The 16,933-nt window shown below is 27.4% G+C and overlaps 2 protein-coding genes across 2 annotated transcripts; both read left to right on the forward strand.

The window, feature by feature from the left end:
* Positions 1–4,053: 4,053 nt before the first annotated feature.
* Positions 4,054–5,835, forward strand: OCT59_002441 (uncharacterized protein; the record flags this gene model as incomplete). The annotated part of the gene is made up of 5 exons (XM_066144506.1): positions 4,054–4,776; positions 4,856–4,897; positions 4,968–5,016; positions 5,117–5,305; positions 5,543–5,835. 5 exons carry the CDS (start codon positions 4,054–4,056, stop codon positions 5,833–5,835), a joined length of 1,296 nt encoding a protein of 431 aa, XP_065995663.1.
* Positions 5,836–8,415: 2,580 nt separating this feature from the next.
* OCT59_002442 (uncharacterized protein) lies at positions 8,416–11,852 on the forward strand (the record flags this gene model as incomplete). The annotated part of the gene is made up of 13 exons (XM_066144507.1): positions 8,416–8,478; positions 8,551–8,742; positions 8,821–9,053; positions 9,124–9,352; positions 9,476–9,536; positions 9,606–9,860; positions 9,938–10,132; positions 10,201–10,365; positions 10,456–10,726; positions 10,794–10,924; positions 10,995–11,169; positions 11,247–11,368; positions 11,442–11,852. The coding sequence occupies 13 exons, from the start codon at positions 8,416–8,418 to the stop codon at positions 11,759–11,761; spliced, it is 2,412 nt and encodes an 803-aa protein (XP_065995664.1). The 3' UTR covers positions 11,762–11,852.
* Between the last annotated feature and the right edge of the window lie 5,081 nt (positions 11,853–16,933).

Below are 16,933 nucleotides of genomic sequence, written 5' to 3' on the forward strand. Positions count from 1 at the left end.
TAAGATCGTTAGAGTTGAGAATTGTTATAATAATAATATTATTATTCTTGCTTATTATTATGTACTATAATGATAAATTTTTTTATAAAGACATTTACTTTAAGAAATTTTGTGATAAAGTCAGGTTATTAGTTTACTTATCTTTCGGATAATGAGTAAATTATAGTGTTGTTAAAAGTCCGATTTGGTCATTAGCAATCAATGATGTCATATGTCAACGCCCAATTTTAAATTTTTTTCCCACACTTTTTTCTTTTTTTTTCTTCGTACAAAAAAATTTTTTTCTTTTTACAATTATTTTTTTTTTCTGTACTTTATTAAAATTTTACATTTAGTCTTTTCTAAATCAATAAACAATTCTAAATCCTATTATGAGCGATAATTATAGATGTATGAATGCTATTCCAAATCAAAGATCAATAGCAAGTGAATTATATGACATATTAGATTTTTGGTTTAAATCTCATGTAAATGAATATTATCAGGAAGAAAAATTTGGTTATAAAAGAGAAGAAATTGACATAGAGGAACGAGAGGAACGAAAAACTGATGGAGAAATATCTTTTGATTCCTCAAAAATTAAAAGAAAATTCATACCAGTTCGTGCACCAAGTGTCGTTTGGCAATATTTTGAAAAATTATATGATGATAATGGCGTTCATTCCCAATCAAGATGTAATTTTTGTGGTAAAAATTATTCTGCAGGATGTGCTACATCTACCCTTAACTATCACTGGGAATGTAAACATAAACATTCAAAAGTTCAACCTGGAGGCACTAGATCAATTGAGATGGCATTTAATAATTCTGAAAAACAAGTAAAATCGAAAGGCGGAGAACATTTAGGAAGTTCTGAAAAATGAGTAAAATTGAAGGGCGAGAACATTTAGGAGTTCAACCTTGGGTACTGGATCAATTGAGATGGCATTTAATAATTCTGAAAAACAAGTAAAATCGAAGGGCGGAGAACATTTAGATTATTTAAGTGGACTTACTAATTGGGTAATTTTATTTAGAGAAGTGGATAGTACAAAAAAAGAAGAAGTCCAATAGTTTATCATTTCATAATGAAGTTGAAGAATATTTGGCAGTTTCTATAGAATCTCAAAGCGTAAATCCCTGTGAATGGTGGAATACAATATCCAATTTTAGCAAAGATAGTTCGTGATTATATTTGTATAACTGCAACGTCAGTTCCCAGCGAACAAGCTTTTTCAAAATCTGGAGAATTGATTAGCAAAAGAAATAGATTAGGTGATCATTCAATAGAAGCCCGCATGTGTTTAAATTCTTGGATAGCACTATTAGATAGTAATAAATGTATTTAGTTTTATTTTTAGTGATTATACAAATATTACGAATAAATAAAATTAGAAAATATTTTAAATTACGAGTATTATTATTTTTTTTTAACAGCAGCGCATACGTCTATTATGTTATACTAGGATCAGTACATAATTTAACAAAATACATAGAGGTGACGTCTAACAACGAAAACCCTATAGCTAACCAATCTAAATTACGAGTATGAATGTATTATGTTAATTACTTAATTGTTAAATACTTAATTGTTAATGAAATAAAAAAATAATTGATAAAATTTGCATCGGCCCCATCATCAACTTGAAATTATTAAGTTGAACCAAGCTGCAACTTAAATTTTAAGTTGGACCAGACCTACCCCATCAGTCGGTTCAGTCCGGTTTGGTCCAGCTTGGACTTAACAATATATTTGGCCATAATATACGGTATGTAATAGTAAAATTCATATTTATATTTTATATTCATATACATTACACTAGTTGGTTAGTCAAATTTTGCATAGCAGAAATTACTAACCAAACCATTTTGCCAAAAGGTTCTATATTTGAAATTGTATTGACGATACGTCTGATGTTGATTCAACCTCTACATGACTGTTAGTTGACAACTCGTAGGACTCTGAATTGAAAGTTCAATGAAAGAGAAATTGCTTGGGCTAGTGAAAATATCGTCTGTGTGGATTACGTAGTTCACGTGGTATATATGAAACTGGTTTGGAGAATGTTAGGGATAGTTGTTGTTGAGTGTTATCTGTACGTGCTATCCGGTATGTTTACTTGTTATTCTCTCTTTTGTACTTTTCGTCTTAAACAAACTCAGGTAACCTGACTAAAAATTGTCTCGTCGTTTATGATAATTACTGTATTTTATGATTTATCTATCTTAGATTATGCGCAACCAAACGTTGAATTTGCCCAATCGCGCCAAAGTGAGAGGTTTTAGTGGTTTCATGATTTCAGTAGATTTATTATTTCTGATAAAATTTTGGGTCTAAAGGCACGTGAGATAAACTAAATGATTTTTCTCCAAATTCAAACAGGTTATTTATGGTCGCTCGTGACCATTTGATGATAACGTTCGGGTGAAATAACTGATATACCCTATAATTATGTAACTGGATGTTGAACGAAATTGATAATTAAATAATTAATGAGAGATAACTCACATGGTGGATTTAATAAATATTGAAACAATTGTATATTTTGGAATTATAATCAATTAGTCAATAAGTTTTGCGGTAAAAAAAATAATATTTTCATCAGAACTACTCATATTATTAAAAACATTAGTTTTGATTTGCGTAGGCATAACATATTGGACATTTGACTTTTTTCACCGTTTTTAGCTCGACATATCTTAAGGCCAACTACAGTATTACTAAAATCGACGTTAGGGTCTATATATATATTTGATCTATGGATAAGATTTGTTGCGACAGTTAATCAATTACAGATCCAAATATCCACTTTTTCCATTTTTACTATGCAATACATTGTATATTGTATATATCATTTTGAAATGTACTAATTATATAGTGGATATTGGAACAGTGGAATTGTGGAAATGAAAATTTATTTTTTACACGTTGATCTCTTAGTGTAGGTGCTGGATTATCATGGTGATTTGTTAGGTCTTCTCTTTGTTGTGTGGGTTGAGTGAGGTGTGTGGGTGAATGTGTGTGTATTCCTTCGCTCTTTTCCTTTCCCTTTCCTCTCGTTCTTTCCTTCCTTATCACTTTCCTTTCCAAAGTCCTTATCAATGTTGTTGCGTCTCAACGTTTGGTGATCAGGCGGCAAGAAGTTTTTTTAATATTTGGCAACAATAGATGGATCGTAAAATAGTCACCCATGTATATCAATTTAGCATTTTACTAAATAATATCCAGGTACAAAATAAAGTTTTTTTTTTAAATCTTTAAATGCCTTTTTTTTATTATAATTTGAGAAGTGTTTTCGTTACCAAATAAGACGTTCAAATAAATGAAAAATATTATTTAGCTATGGCTTTTGCTACATTGGAAAGCATATTATAAATTTATAATAAAAGTAAAAAAAAAAATTAATATAAGCTAATAGCTATAAATCCTCGTTACCTACCCCACTATTTCACTGAAAATATAATTTATTTTGTTTCAATAATCTAGATTAAAGTAAATTAGTAAATTAACGTTAGTAGAATTTATTGAAAAGATTCATAACTATTAACAAGTTAATTCTTGTTTCTTATAATTGAAAGGTGAATACCATCTATTTATTTCGTCTTAAGAAAAAGTAAAAAAATCAAAAAAAAATTGAAATCGCGTAAAACGTTATTCGTTACACACGTTACACAAATTTGATGCTCACCGCATTTAATTATGTAGATTTTTAAGGATTTTTCCGTCAACCCTCATAAATATTAAACGGGTAAAGACGGATATTATCCGTTTTCACCCGGTTGTAACCTAAGTGAACGATCCTAGTGGATCACAGAAATTCTAGAAATTGTTCGGAGAAATTTTTTTTTTTCGGATGATCCCCTGAATTATGTAACTTACAGTACATTATGCATCCTGTTACAATTATTATACTGTAATTTGCGGCAGACTTTGACAATTCAATGTTCTAATGTAAATAAATCTGTTATTTATTACACACGATAATTAAAAATAAAATACATTAATTAAAATTGACTATTTTATATATGTCTAGACTTCAATCCGTTCTTTTTATTTCTCTGTTTTTTTTCGAAATGAAACTTTTCAATAAATTAATTCGTATATTAGAAATAATTTTTTATTTAATTAGTTTTCAAATTAATGTTATAAATTGTCAACAATATGTACCCATGAAAAGAGCTTTTCATACGGCAACGTTGGTTGAAAAAAAAATATATTTTCTTGGAGGGTTTACAGAATTATCAATATATACTAACGATTTTTTTACTCTTGATGTTTCAAAATCATTTAATCAAAGTGAAGGATGCCCATTTGAAGATTTAAATCATTTAAGTGCTAGTGTAGTACCAGAACATAATAGAGCGACTACTTCAGTTGGTGGTCTATCAAATGATACATTTTTCTTATTTGGTGGAGATATGGGAAGTCAATCTAAGTATGCTAGTGAAATATTACAATCATTTAACACCTCAAAACAAGTATGGCAATACGTTACAATTAATTCTGGTGAAGAACCTTTAAGGAGAACATCAATGAACGCTGTCACAGATAATAATGGCAAAGTATATCTTTATGGTGGTGTAAAAGAGCTTGTTCCTATACAATATTTTAACTCTATGGACACTTTCGATACAGTTAACAAAATTTGGTTTAGTATTGACTTTGATATTACGTTAACTCCAAGAGATGGTTATACTGCTACTTACATACCTGAATCTGGTGTTATTATTTACATTGGAGGCTTTGGTAGACATTTTTACCCTTATATCACATCAGGATTATTAGATATGGGCAATGTAAGTCAGTAATTTCTTAAATTTTTTTTTTTTTTAAATAACAATTATAATTAATTAGTTGATTTTATCTCTTTTATAGATAGATATTTATGATACAGTAAGGAATAATTGGAGAAATCAGGTATGTAATTACATAATGTTCAAATTTAGAAAATGATATATTTTAATAAATATTATTCTTACTTAAAAAGCCAACGAAAAATCCACCAAAAAGTAGAGTATTTCACACAGCTGTATTAAGTAAGTAATGTAGTCATTGATTATATTTTTATGTAATTAATTATTTTATTATTTTTAATATGCTAATTTAAATGTTTCATTTTTTTGGAATATTTAAAAGCAAACGATAAAAGAATAATTATATTTGGCGGCGCTGATAATACTACGAAACATCCAGCAGAGACTTATTATGAAGTATTAGATGTGAATACATACCAATGGTATCATAGTAATAAAGATATATACATTAGAGCTCCTTATAAAGGCCATACAGCAACTTTAGTTGACGATCATATGCTTATTGCTTTCGGTAAATATAACTATTTTTTTATTTTTGTCCAGAACGAAAAATATGACTGTTTACTGTACAAATTTGTGTTACCCCTGTAATGACCTTTCACCTTCTTTCCGTTCAATTTTCTTTTTTGAACGAATTGCTATGCTTCTCTTCCTTTTTCGAGTATGTTACACTGTCTGCACCATTTTCACCCCGATATATATATTTTTACCTTGAACTTATAATTCACTATGATTGATATATTTTTAGGGTTCGTTTATACAAAAGAAGGTAATGTTCTTAGTGATGAAATCTTGATTTATAAAATTGGTAATTATGCCGATTTTGATCAGGTAGAAAATTTAAGCCAATCACCTTCGGGACCCCCTGCTACAGAACCACCTGCTATGAAACCTTCTCCACAAGATACAAAACATATTAAGTTGGTAACAATAATAGCTATCATTAGTAGTATACTTGGGTTTATTATTATTATAATAGCTGCATTTATAATATATAAAAGATATAAGAAACATGCTAAAAGTATTTTATTTATCGAATAATTATTATTAGAAAAAAATTTGTTCACCTATTTAACCTAATATAATAGACGATTTTAAAATAAGTATAGACGATAGAAATTGCGTCTCTATCATATGAATAATAAAGTATTTCATTTACCAAAAAAAAAATAAAATAAAATAAAATAAAATTGCGTAACTACACGACATTTTAATAATCCCTGTCGCACTAAGCATACTAATTTTAAAAATTGAGAGTTTATAAATGACCGGGGATCTTTGTTTACCTATTTCCCGGCCTCATATAGATAGCCGGGAAATTACTAATTTTAGTTTAAAATAGTTAATATTTAATGTGTGGCACGCTCCAGGGGATTACCCATTTATTTCATGAAAAGGAGAGCATTAGGGTTTTTTTCCCTTCGGGAAAAAAAACCCCTATTATTCCCAATTCCCTATGAAATAAATAATATAAATTCAGATTCAGTTTCTAATAAATTGGCTACATTAATAATTATTACCGATATCAAGTTATCCTTTTATATGAACAAAGATCCGTGATTGGTTTGAACGTGTGTTGTTTAATAATCGTGCGCCGGTGTTGACGGGTAAAGTGTCATATCGATATCCTCGATGAAGGATTTGAAAGACATAATAGAACAATAACACATACATTAAAAAAATTTTATTAGTCAATTTTTTTTGCCAAACGCGCCAATATCTTGTTCGATTTCAATATCCTTTCAAAAATTAGGGCTACAGGTAGAACTAGGGTTTGAGTCAGAACGAATAGAGCGAAGTCAAGAACTTTTTTGATTAGAAGAGAGTTAGTTCAGTTTGAGTCAAAGTACGGGTCAAAAAAAAAAAAAATTTCTCGTACCGGAAGTGTAGCAATCACTTAAAAATGCTGTATTAAGTTGTAGTTATGCTTAATTTCAGCCAAGTTCGTAATGCTGGGTCAAATTTTTTTTCACAATATATCACGTGATGCTACATGAGATTATTATTTGAGAAAACTTAACCTAGACCGGGGGTTTAGGCTTCTTATCCTAGACCTAGAGGGTCCACAGACCTCTTATCTTAGACCTTGTGGCACAGCTGATCATTATCAGCCTCATTTGTTTATTTACCACCATTTTTTTTTTCACACGAAATAAACGCTACGCTCACTCTCTTTCTTACGATTATATAAAAAACAAGTATTGTATGGAAACCGATGTATGTATGTATGGTGTTACAAACTGTTACATGTATGCTATGTATGGTAATGATTTCGTACATGTATATTTATCTCGAACCAGAAAATAAAGTATGACCGTATGATTGTATAAACAACATTTTTTTCACATGATTGTGACTTGGCTCTTTTTTTTCTCAAATTTTTTGAAACGAAACTATGTTTATTTTTTTATTTTTTTAACAGATTTCTGGTAAGTGGTAAGAGTTTTATTTAAATTTACTTTTAAAAACGATATTAACCCGTTTTTTTTATTTCTTCTTAATAAATGTGTAGTTGTAATGACGCGATGTTAATGACATTTTGAAAAGACTAGCACCTTATTTTTTTAGGGTTCAGAGTTTCCTTTGGAACGGAACTATTAAGGTAAGCATCTTTGGGTTGGTATAAAGTGGTTAACGGCATTATGAAAAAACATTAATGCCTTTTTTCCTGTTTTTCCGATTTTAAGTCATTTGTTGGGAATTTGAAACAAATGTTTTAAAGAATTTTCGGGTAACTTTTAGTGTAAGAAGTTGTTTTTTCTTCCAGCAACATTATGGATTTTTAAGGAATTGCATGTATTCCTCTTTAATGGTAATTGAAGAGAAAAGATTCTTTTTATAAGAGATTTCAAGGCACATGTAGAAGTTATCATTTCTTTTAGTGATGTCATTAATATTATTAATATTTCATTTACCTTTATTGTATTAGATTGTTGGCGTATTAAATAAAATTTTTTTTTCGATATATTCTTGTATATATATAGTAATATATTAAATTTAGTTACATTAATTGATAAGACGTCATTGATGTGTTACGAGATCAGATTTTATTGTATCGATCTAATATAAATAAATGAATTTCCAATATTTTTGACATTTTTCGCACTTAATTTGATCTGGGAAAAAGGTTAGTAAATAATTTACTTACGGAAAATGTCTGTTTCAGGAAAAAATATTTTTGGGGGTGTGAAAGTATTTGTTTGCTGATTTATTAACTATCTAATCAAATAGTAATTTATGTAGATAATTGAAAAATTTCCCGCAAGTTAACAATTTAAATGAAAATTTCCTGCAAATGGGTGGTCCAATCTGTTAGGGATGGGAGTTAATTGAATCTTCAGAATCTCAAATAGTAATTAGGCACTTTGATGGTATATTTTTTTAATTGAGAATTTTTTTATTTAACTATAATTGGGTTTTTTTCACGTTAAAACGATTAATAAAACTAATTTTTATTCCTTTTTTATCTTTTTAAACCATGATTTAGCTTTTTAAGTTAAATTCATAGAACTAGTACATACAACACGTAACATTCATTTTTTTAAAAAATTTTGTAACGCGTTTTTTTCAGAATACACTTTTTAAAACATAATCAATCTTCGATTAATCGCAAGCTTCATAATGTCTTCGATTATTGAACTTTCGGATATAGATGATTATAATGAGAAAGACTTAATTAAAATGGTAAGTAAATGTTATTCAAATTATATTATTTTATTAAAGAGAAAATTATTAAAAGCTAATAAACAAAAATAGAGAGAGAATAATAGTGATAGCGAAAACGAATTAGAAAGCGAAGAAACATTAGCTTTCTTTACTTCTCAACTGCGAGTTCCCAAAGTTATATATACAACTGTTCCTATAGAATATCCAGATACATCTTCAGAAGGAGTTGCAACCGTTTACAATGTAACTGGATGGAAAAATCATACAGACGCGTTTTCAGATGTAAGTATATATTATTTACCTTTAATTTAACAACAAGCTATAGATCTTTAACTATAAATACTTTTTATTACAATGTAGATTCAATATTCAACAAATGGTTCAGGCGGTACCACAAATATTCAAGAATGCCCTTTTTTTGGAGGAATACCCGTTAAAAAAAATCAAAGAAAATGCCAAGGAATAAAGTTTTGTCAGTTCACTGATCCTGAACTTGTTAATCAAGAACACTGTAGTGTTGATTTTGATTCTGAAATTTTTCAACATTATACACAACAAAATAATAATAATACTAAAGAAGCTAAGACATATACGTAAGTTTACTAATTATTGTTAATTTCAAATGTATAAAACTTATTTTAATTACTTCCAAATTTTTACTAGTTTATTTTTGGCAGCAAAAGATACTCCTTGTAATTTCAAAAAAGACAATATCCCATGCAATGGAGGACCTCATATTGGAAGAATAACTAATTATCAAACAAATATTGTATCATATTTTATCGGTTGCAACAAATACAAACAAGGTGATAAGTGGCATCGATATATCAAAATAAAACAAGATGAAGTTGATATTTCATTACTTCAAAGTCTATTCACAGGTTCTGCATCTGTAAGTATTATTTATTTCTCATTATTATTTTTTTTGTCAAATTGGAAATTATAAGCAATTGCAGATAGCCATTTATTTTATATCTTTCTATTTTTAAAATTTAAAAATTATTCAATTATTTAGGTACAAGATACAGTAAAGTGTAGTATGATACTTTCTAAAAGTTGTAAACGTAAAAAATGTGGTAATTATTTAAATTTAATTATACTATTAAATTTATTTTAAATCATAACTAAATCTCTTTTATTTTAAGATATGCCACATACACATAATGGAACTATTGTCCGTGGAGAAATAATTGACAAACCTTGTCAAGTGCGCTTTATCAAATTTATTCCTTATGATATTGTCAAATGTCCTTTTGTAGCACTTGTATGTGTAGGAACACATAATCATCCACCCCCAGCACCTGAGAGGATTCCTTCTGGAATTAAGAATAACTTAGAATCTTTAATTACCCAAGCTATTCAACAAGATGATAATGTTACTTCAAGATCAATATTGTCAGGTATAAAATATTAATAAGATTATTATTTATCATTATCAATTAATAATTAATTTAGTTTTGATATATTAAACTAATAGGAAATCTACTCAGTGCTTATTTTAATAAAGAAACATTGGCAGAAGTTCATGTCTCTCTCAATAATATAGACAAATTACGATACTTAGTAGGAAAAGCATACAAGACCTTGCATCCTTTTGGACAAGGAGTTATAGGAATTTATCATGATATATTAAATCCCAAATCAGATTTAATAAATTATGTTCGCAAAATTGGTAAATTTTTTAAAATTTTATTATGCATTTTATTTAAATTACTCATTAATAATAACTATTATTTTTAGATCTTTATTCAAATAATGGCCAAGTAATTATTACTTGTATGCTTGATAATCAAGCTAAAAAATTAATTACACTTGATTATTTTCAAATTGATGTCAGCTTTAAACGAGTAAAAGGAGAGATAAATGAATTTGAAATTAACACGTATGATTCCAAACATCACCTGAGTAAGTGAAATTTTTATTTAAATTAATCCCATCATGTATTATAAATGATATACATTAATGATGTTACTAACCATAGTTTTTTTTTTTAAGTATTGTCATTTTGTCGTATATTTACTAATGTTTTTACTGCTGAAGGGTATCATAGGTTATTCTCATCTTTATTCCAAATAATTCGTGAAGTAAGTGGTCAATCTATTCAATTTCGACATATTCATGGAAGTGGTATTGGATGTATTCTGGCTGATCTGGACGCTGCACAGGCTAAGGGGTTAGGATTAGCATTACATGATTTGGATCACGAAAAAAGTTGGGAAACACACTTGACATTTATTTTGAAAACATGCCTTGTACACTTTGAAAGGTATTTATAAATTTATTGAATAGTTATCTCTTTTACTTTTAATTTAATTAATTTATTTTTTTTTTAGAAATTTATTTCATAAAACATTTACTATAAGCACGAAAAATTTAATACGACAAATTCCTAATGCAACTAGTAAAGAACAAGTTCATGATCTTCTGCAACAAATAGAAGATACAAATGATGAAGGAATAAAAGGTATATTATTTATTTATTTTAGAAGTTTAAAAGAATTAATATAAATTTTTAAAAATGTTTTTTCTTATAGAATGGTTGAATTATTATCGACAATCATATGTTTTATCTTCCTTAAATAAATACGTTTCAAATGTTGATCATGAGATTTGGAATAAAAGTGGATCAGATACTAATAATGCTGAAGCGGCCCATTCCATGGCTAACAGAGAAGGAAAGCAATTGAAGTTATTATCAGCCATTTTAAAGTTAGTTTAAGTTTTTTTAATTACCAAATTACATTTAATATTATGAATATTATGTATTAATTATAAATAATTTAAAGAGGAAAAAGGTACGATGCAAGGTGTTATACAACGATTGAAGTTCATGACAAAAATGGAGTACCTTACACTCATAGAGACAAAAGTGATGTTAAGAGATTACAAAATTCAATTGTACGCAAAAGTAAGTAAAAACATTATTTATCAATTAATTTATTTATTTATAAAAATTTTTAAAATTTTTTTATAATATATAGCATCTCGTATTCAAAAGAATAAAGTATCTCTTAATGATAAATTACCCAAGTCATCAAAAAAAAGAAAATTATCACCTTCTAATAGTAGAACACCTATTAGATCAAAGGAAAATCATGAAAGAGCTGAAAATATTTTATCAGACAATGAAGAAGAAACATTTTCTAAAGAGATTCATAAAAAAAATCTCGAGTTAGAACTTAAAGAGAAGGAAATTATATTAAGGGAGCGTGAAATTAAAGCACGAGTAGCTGAGGCTGAAGCACGAATGATGGAAGCTAAAGCCGAAGCATTAGAAATAGAAAATCAACAAAAACGTTAAAAAAAAATATATTTAGATTTTTTTGTTAAATTTATAATAATACGTTTATAAATCATAATAAAGAAAATATAAATTGCGTTTACAGTTCTAATACATGAAAAAAAATTTTTTTTAAAAAAAAATCAAAAACGTGAAGTAGTCAGTAGGGATTTTTTTTTATAAAAATTTCCGAATTCAATGTATAGTCACGTGAAATTTTATTTTCATACATACATACGTTTTCTCTAATTATATAATTTAATAAAAAAGTATGTATGTATGAAAAGTACACCGTATACCATACATTGACCACCATACATACATACATAGGAATCCATACAGTACATGTTTCCGTCACACCCCTTTCTTACCCTGCTCTTTCATTTGGTTTTTTTCTTTATTTTATTTTTCTACACAAATTTTCTTTTTTTTTATAATAAATATTTTTTTATTACCATTATTTTCATAATAGTGTTTATTAGAACAATAAAAAATCTTTTTTATCAAAAATTTTAAATCTAATAAATACAAAGTGTTCTTTCTCTAATAATTACGCTTTAACACTTGCAATAGGTAAGTTTATTCTGGTTTCTTTGAGTTTTGGATTAAATTATTACGGTATGTATTGTTTGAAACTTCTTTCAACTAAAGTTTGTGATTTTACTAACATGTACGTGCTTTTTGTAGATTTTCATGGTATAATTTTAGCATTCTGATTAAATTAATTGGCTTTGGTTGGTATGTTGAAAATAAAATTGTTTGAATACTCGTATTTACAAAATTTCAATGGAAATTTGTGAAATACTATTTTCACTTTAATAATTAATAATGGTATTTTTTTTAATACAAGGTTATTTTGTAAGGAGAGAATAAATAATAATATAATAGATAATTCTTTACCCAGTTGTCAAATATTTGATAAACATTTCTAATATTTGGTTTAGTTTAATTTTTTGTCATAAAATATTCCAAGAAAAATGCTCATACTTCTTTAATAAAAAAATTAATTTAAAAATCTCGAAAAATTTCTATAAATGTTACGCGCGTATTAGCGTATAAGTATTATAAAAAAATTTATGAAAATTTCTAAGATAAAAATGTTACGCGCGTATTAATGTATATATTATAAAAAAAAATTTAATGCTGATAAAAATGTTACGCGCGTATTAATGTATATATTATAAAAAAATTTATGAAAATTTTTCTAAGATGAATGTTATGGGTATACAGTACATCGTGAAAAATTTTCTAAGATAAATGTTATGCAAAAATAAGTCTTGTCCAATGGATTTCGGTGGCTGATTAAACCAATCATATTTAAGGAGGGTCTAGGATAAGAAGCCTGAACCCCGGAGGTCTAGAATAAGAAACCTGAGAAAAATATTTTTCACCACTAAAAATTTTCTCTGTCCCCAGAATACTTATGAAAAAATGAAAACGGTGAGGTGTGACGCGGGTGACATTTTATGCAGGTCACGTGGGGGTGAAAAATCTTGGGGATTATTATTCAAGTCATGTGACACATATTAATTACGACAACTTTATGGCAAATACATCACAACCTTTACAACCAGTTACGAGACCAACACTAACGATAATGATTTTTATGTGGTAAAGCCATAAAGGTGATGGTTATATGACCTTAAAGTTTTGATAAGGAGAAACTTTCAACTTTTGGAGACGGCGAAGTAAAGATGATATTCACATGAGCGACCATGAGAAAGTTGTGATGATTGATTAAATAGATAGTGGAACGGTAGCAGATGTTGTGCACTCCACCTTGCAGATCTTTTTAGATAAGAACGGAAAGATAATTTAATATTCTGAAAAAATTCTATTGTTAAATAGGAAGATTTTGATTTGTAACTGCGGAACTTTTTCTGGATGTATTGGTAATACTTATAGTCTTTAAAATTATAAAACAAAAACATTGGAAATTTTATATTAGTACGTAACATATGTAGTGCTTATTATTTATCTTTTTACGTCTACATCGTTGAAAAGTGTAGCATTTGCATAGCTTGATGATCTTAAATAAAGGGAGAAATTAAAAAACATTAAACTATCAAAGCTAAAGATGGTCATCGGTCCTACCGGTGTTCCAGGACTGCTGGTCTTAAGACTGGACCGCGGTTTTCGGTCCTGCTGTTAATTCAGGCCGAACCTATAGTGCCGGCCAGAATTACAAGCAAGTGTAACACAAAAAATTTGTGTTACAATGCCAGAACCAGTAAAAAATTTTTGCCTGGTGGCTAAACTATTTATCCTGGATCACGTGATAACATTATTTAGTAATTCCGGCCGACACTATGTATCTGGCCAGAATTAGCCCAGGACCGAAAGACCGCGGTCTTATGCGAGACGGACCGGTCCATCTTTTTGGGGTGTAGGACCGGTAAGACCGTGGTCTTCTAGGACCGGTGACCATCCTTAATCGAAGCAGTAATTCTTATAATGACAATCTCTTTTTTTCTTTCTTTTGTACACATTCATTGATTTGCATAAATTTAGGTAGTACAGTACAATGTTGCTTTATGTACTGTAACATTCACTTTGGTTACATATAATATGTATAACTACAGATTTGAAACACTGGTTTCAACCTTTCTTTCTTTCTTTCTTTCTTTCTTTCTTTTATTTAAAAAATTAATAATATATTTATAAAAAAAATTTAAAGTCTTATAACATATTTCATTATGTCATATGGCGATAATAAATTAATTAATAATGCACTTAACAGATCATATGCATTAATGGATTCAAATGTTTGTAGTAGTGCACACAAAACTTATGAATTTAGAAAACAAACAATTCTTAATGATGAATCACTTACAGAAAATGAAAAATCTGAAGTAATAAGAAAACTAACTGTAAATTATGATTACAACAAACTTCTTTTTGATGAAGGAACAAAAAGAATTTGTGAAAATTGTAACCAGGAATGTTTAGCTACAATATATTGTGAACTTTGTGTTCGAAATTATTTAAAAGCAAAATTTTCAAATTGGACATCTGGAAATGTTATTATTGATAATTTAATACAAGAATGTCAAATTAAAACAATTAACCCAAGTCTAATACCAGAATGGATTCCATATAATAATCTACAAAATATTAAATACCTAACAAAAGGTGGATTTTCAGAAATTTATACAGCAATCTGGAATAATGGAGGATATGAAGAATGGGATTCTAAAGAACAACAATTAAAAAGATTTGGAAGGCATGCTGTAATACTTAAAAGATTAGAAGATGTTGAAAATGCAAACCAAAGTTGGATTGAGGAGGTTTGTAATTTAAATATTAAAAAAAGTTAACAAGAAATTTTGTTTCAAATTTTTTAATGGTTCATTTTATTATAGGCTAAATCACATTTAAATATAAGCAATAAATGGGGTAGTATTGTCCAATGTTATGGATTAACCCAAAATCCATCAAATGGAGATTATATGCTTATAATGAATAAATATGACATAGATTTAAGAAAATATTTACAACAAAATCATAATCAACTTACATGGAAAGAAAGAATTCAAATTATTACTGATATAACTACTGCACTTAGAAGGATTCATTATGAAAATGCAACTCATAGAGATTTGCATTCTGGAAATATATTATCTAAGGTTCGATTTCACATTAGTGACCTTGGATTTTGTGGACCTGCAGATAAACCATTAAAAAGTATATATGGAAATCTTCCTTATATAGCACCTGAGGTTATTATTGGAAAAGAACAGACTTTTAAATCTGATATTTATAGTATTGCAATGCTTATGTGGGAAGTTTCATCAGGACAACCACCATTTATTAATTATGAACATGATTACGATCTTGCAATGAATATTGTTAATGGTATAAGACCAAAAATTGTACCGGGAACTCCTTTAGAATATAAAAATTTAATGAAACAATGTTGGAATGCTGATCCATCAAAAAGACCTGATAGTTATACACTTCAGAGTAAAATGAGAGATATTAATTTATTTTATCAAACCAGTAAATCAAGTGAATTATCTCAGCTAGAAGAAAATAATAATTTTGAAATGGAAAATCGTACTAGCAGTAGCAAACTATTTACAAGTAAACTTCATCAATTTGATAATCTTCCTGAACCAAGAAATGCAACAGAAGGTATTTATTGATTTATTAATATTTTTGTTAATTGCTAGAGTGTATTAATATATTTAATTAATAGTGTTTATTTTTTTATTTAAATAATAATAGAAGAACAAGAAGGTATAAATTAGACAAAATATAAAATATATAATTTTTAATCTATAAAAATTAATGATGATATGGTTAATTTTTTTATAGCATTTCATAGTAACAAATCATATGATTTTCATATTCCTAATAATAGTAAGTGCAATTACATTTAAATATTATGTAACAAGCCATTATTTATAGATTATTTTGCTTTTTTTAGTTGATGATTTTAATAAATCAAGTAGTAAGAAAAATAGTACTTCAAAAATCAGTACCATATTTAAAGGTAATTAAATATTTTATTTTGAAATAAGCAAATGAATGAATAACTTATATTCAAGATTATTTAGTTGGCAGCAAAAAGTTATCCAATATATTTAAAAGAAGCTCAAAAAATGGCAAGTAAAGTAATTAAGAGTATGTCAATTTTATTATAATTTTTTAATATAAATATGATATAATTTTTTTTAGTTATTCAAAGTAATTATAAGATTGAAACAATGCAACAGCAAACAATGAATCATCATATTAAAGATAATGGTATGTAAACAATTCTTATAATAATTATTTTATAGTATTTTTTTTTTCATTGATTTTTTAATTTAATACATTAATATATATTTGATAGACGAAGATGAGATGTATAGCAATCCAAATCTTCATCCAGAAGAACAAGATGAATTGGAACTTCCTGACAGTAAGAATTTGTTTTTAAATATTAAATTTTATTAATAAATTACAAAATTTAACGTTTTTTTATCATAGATATTTAGGTACAGTCTGTCACATATTATATGAAATAAACAACATTATTATATCTGATTTTTTTTTCTTATCATAAATTATTTAACACTATAACTTAACGAATTATTCTTTTCAAGTTTCTTGATTTTAATTTGAATTATTTATTATTATTATTATTTTATTATTATATTATAAATATCATGTTATTATAATGTATTGTATTTTTATAAATAAAATAAA

The sequence above is a fragment of the Rhizophagus irregularis genome, chromosome 10 (genome assembly GCF_026210795.1).
Source record: "Rhizophagus irregularis chromosome 10, complete sequence".
Lineage (NCBI taxonomy): Eukaryota > Fungi > Glomeromycota > Glomeromycetes > Glomerales > Glomeraceae > Rhizophagus > Rhizophagus irregularis.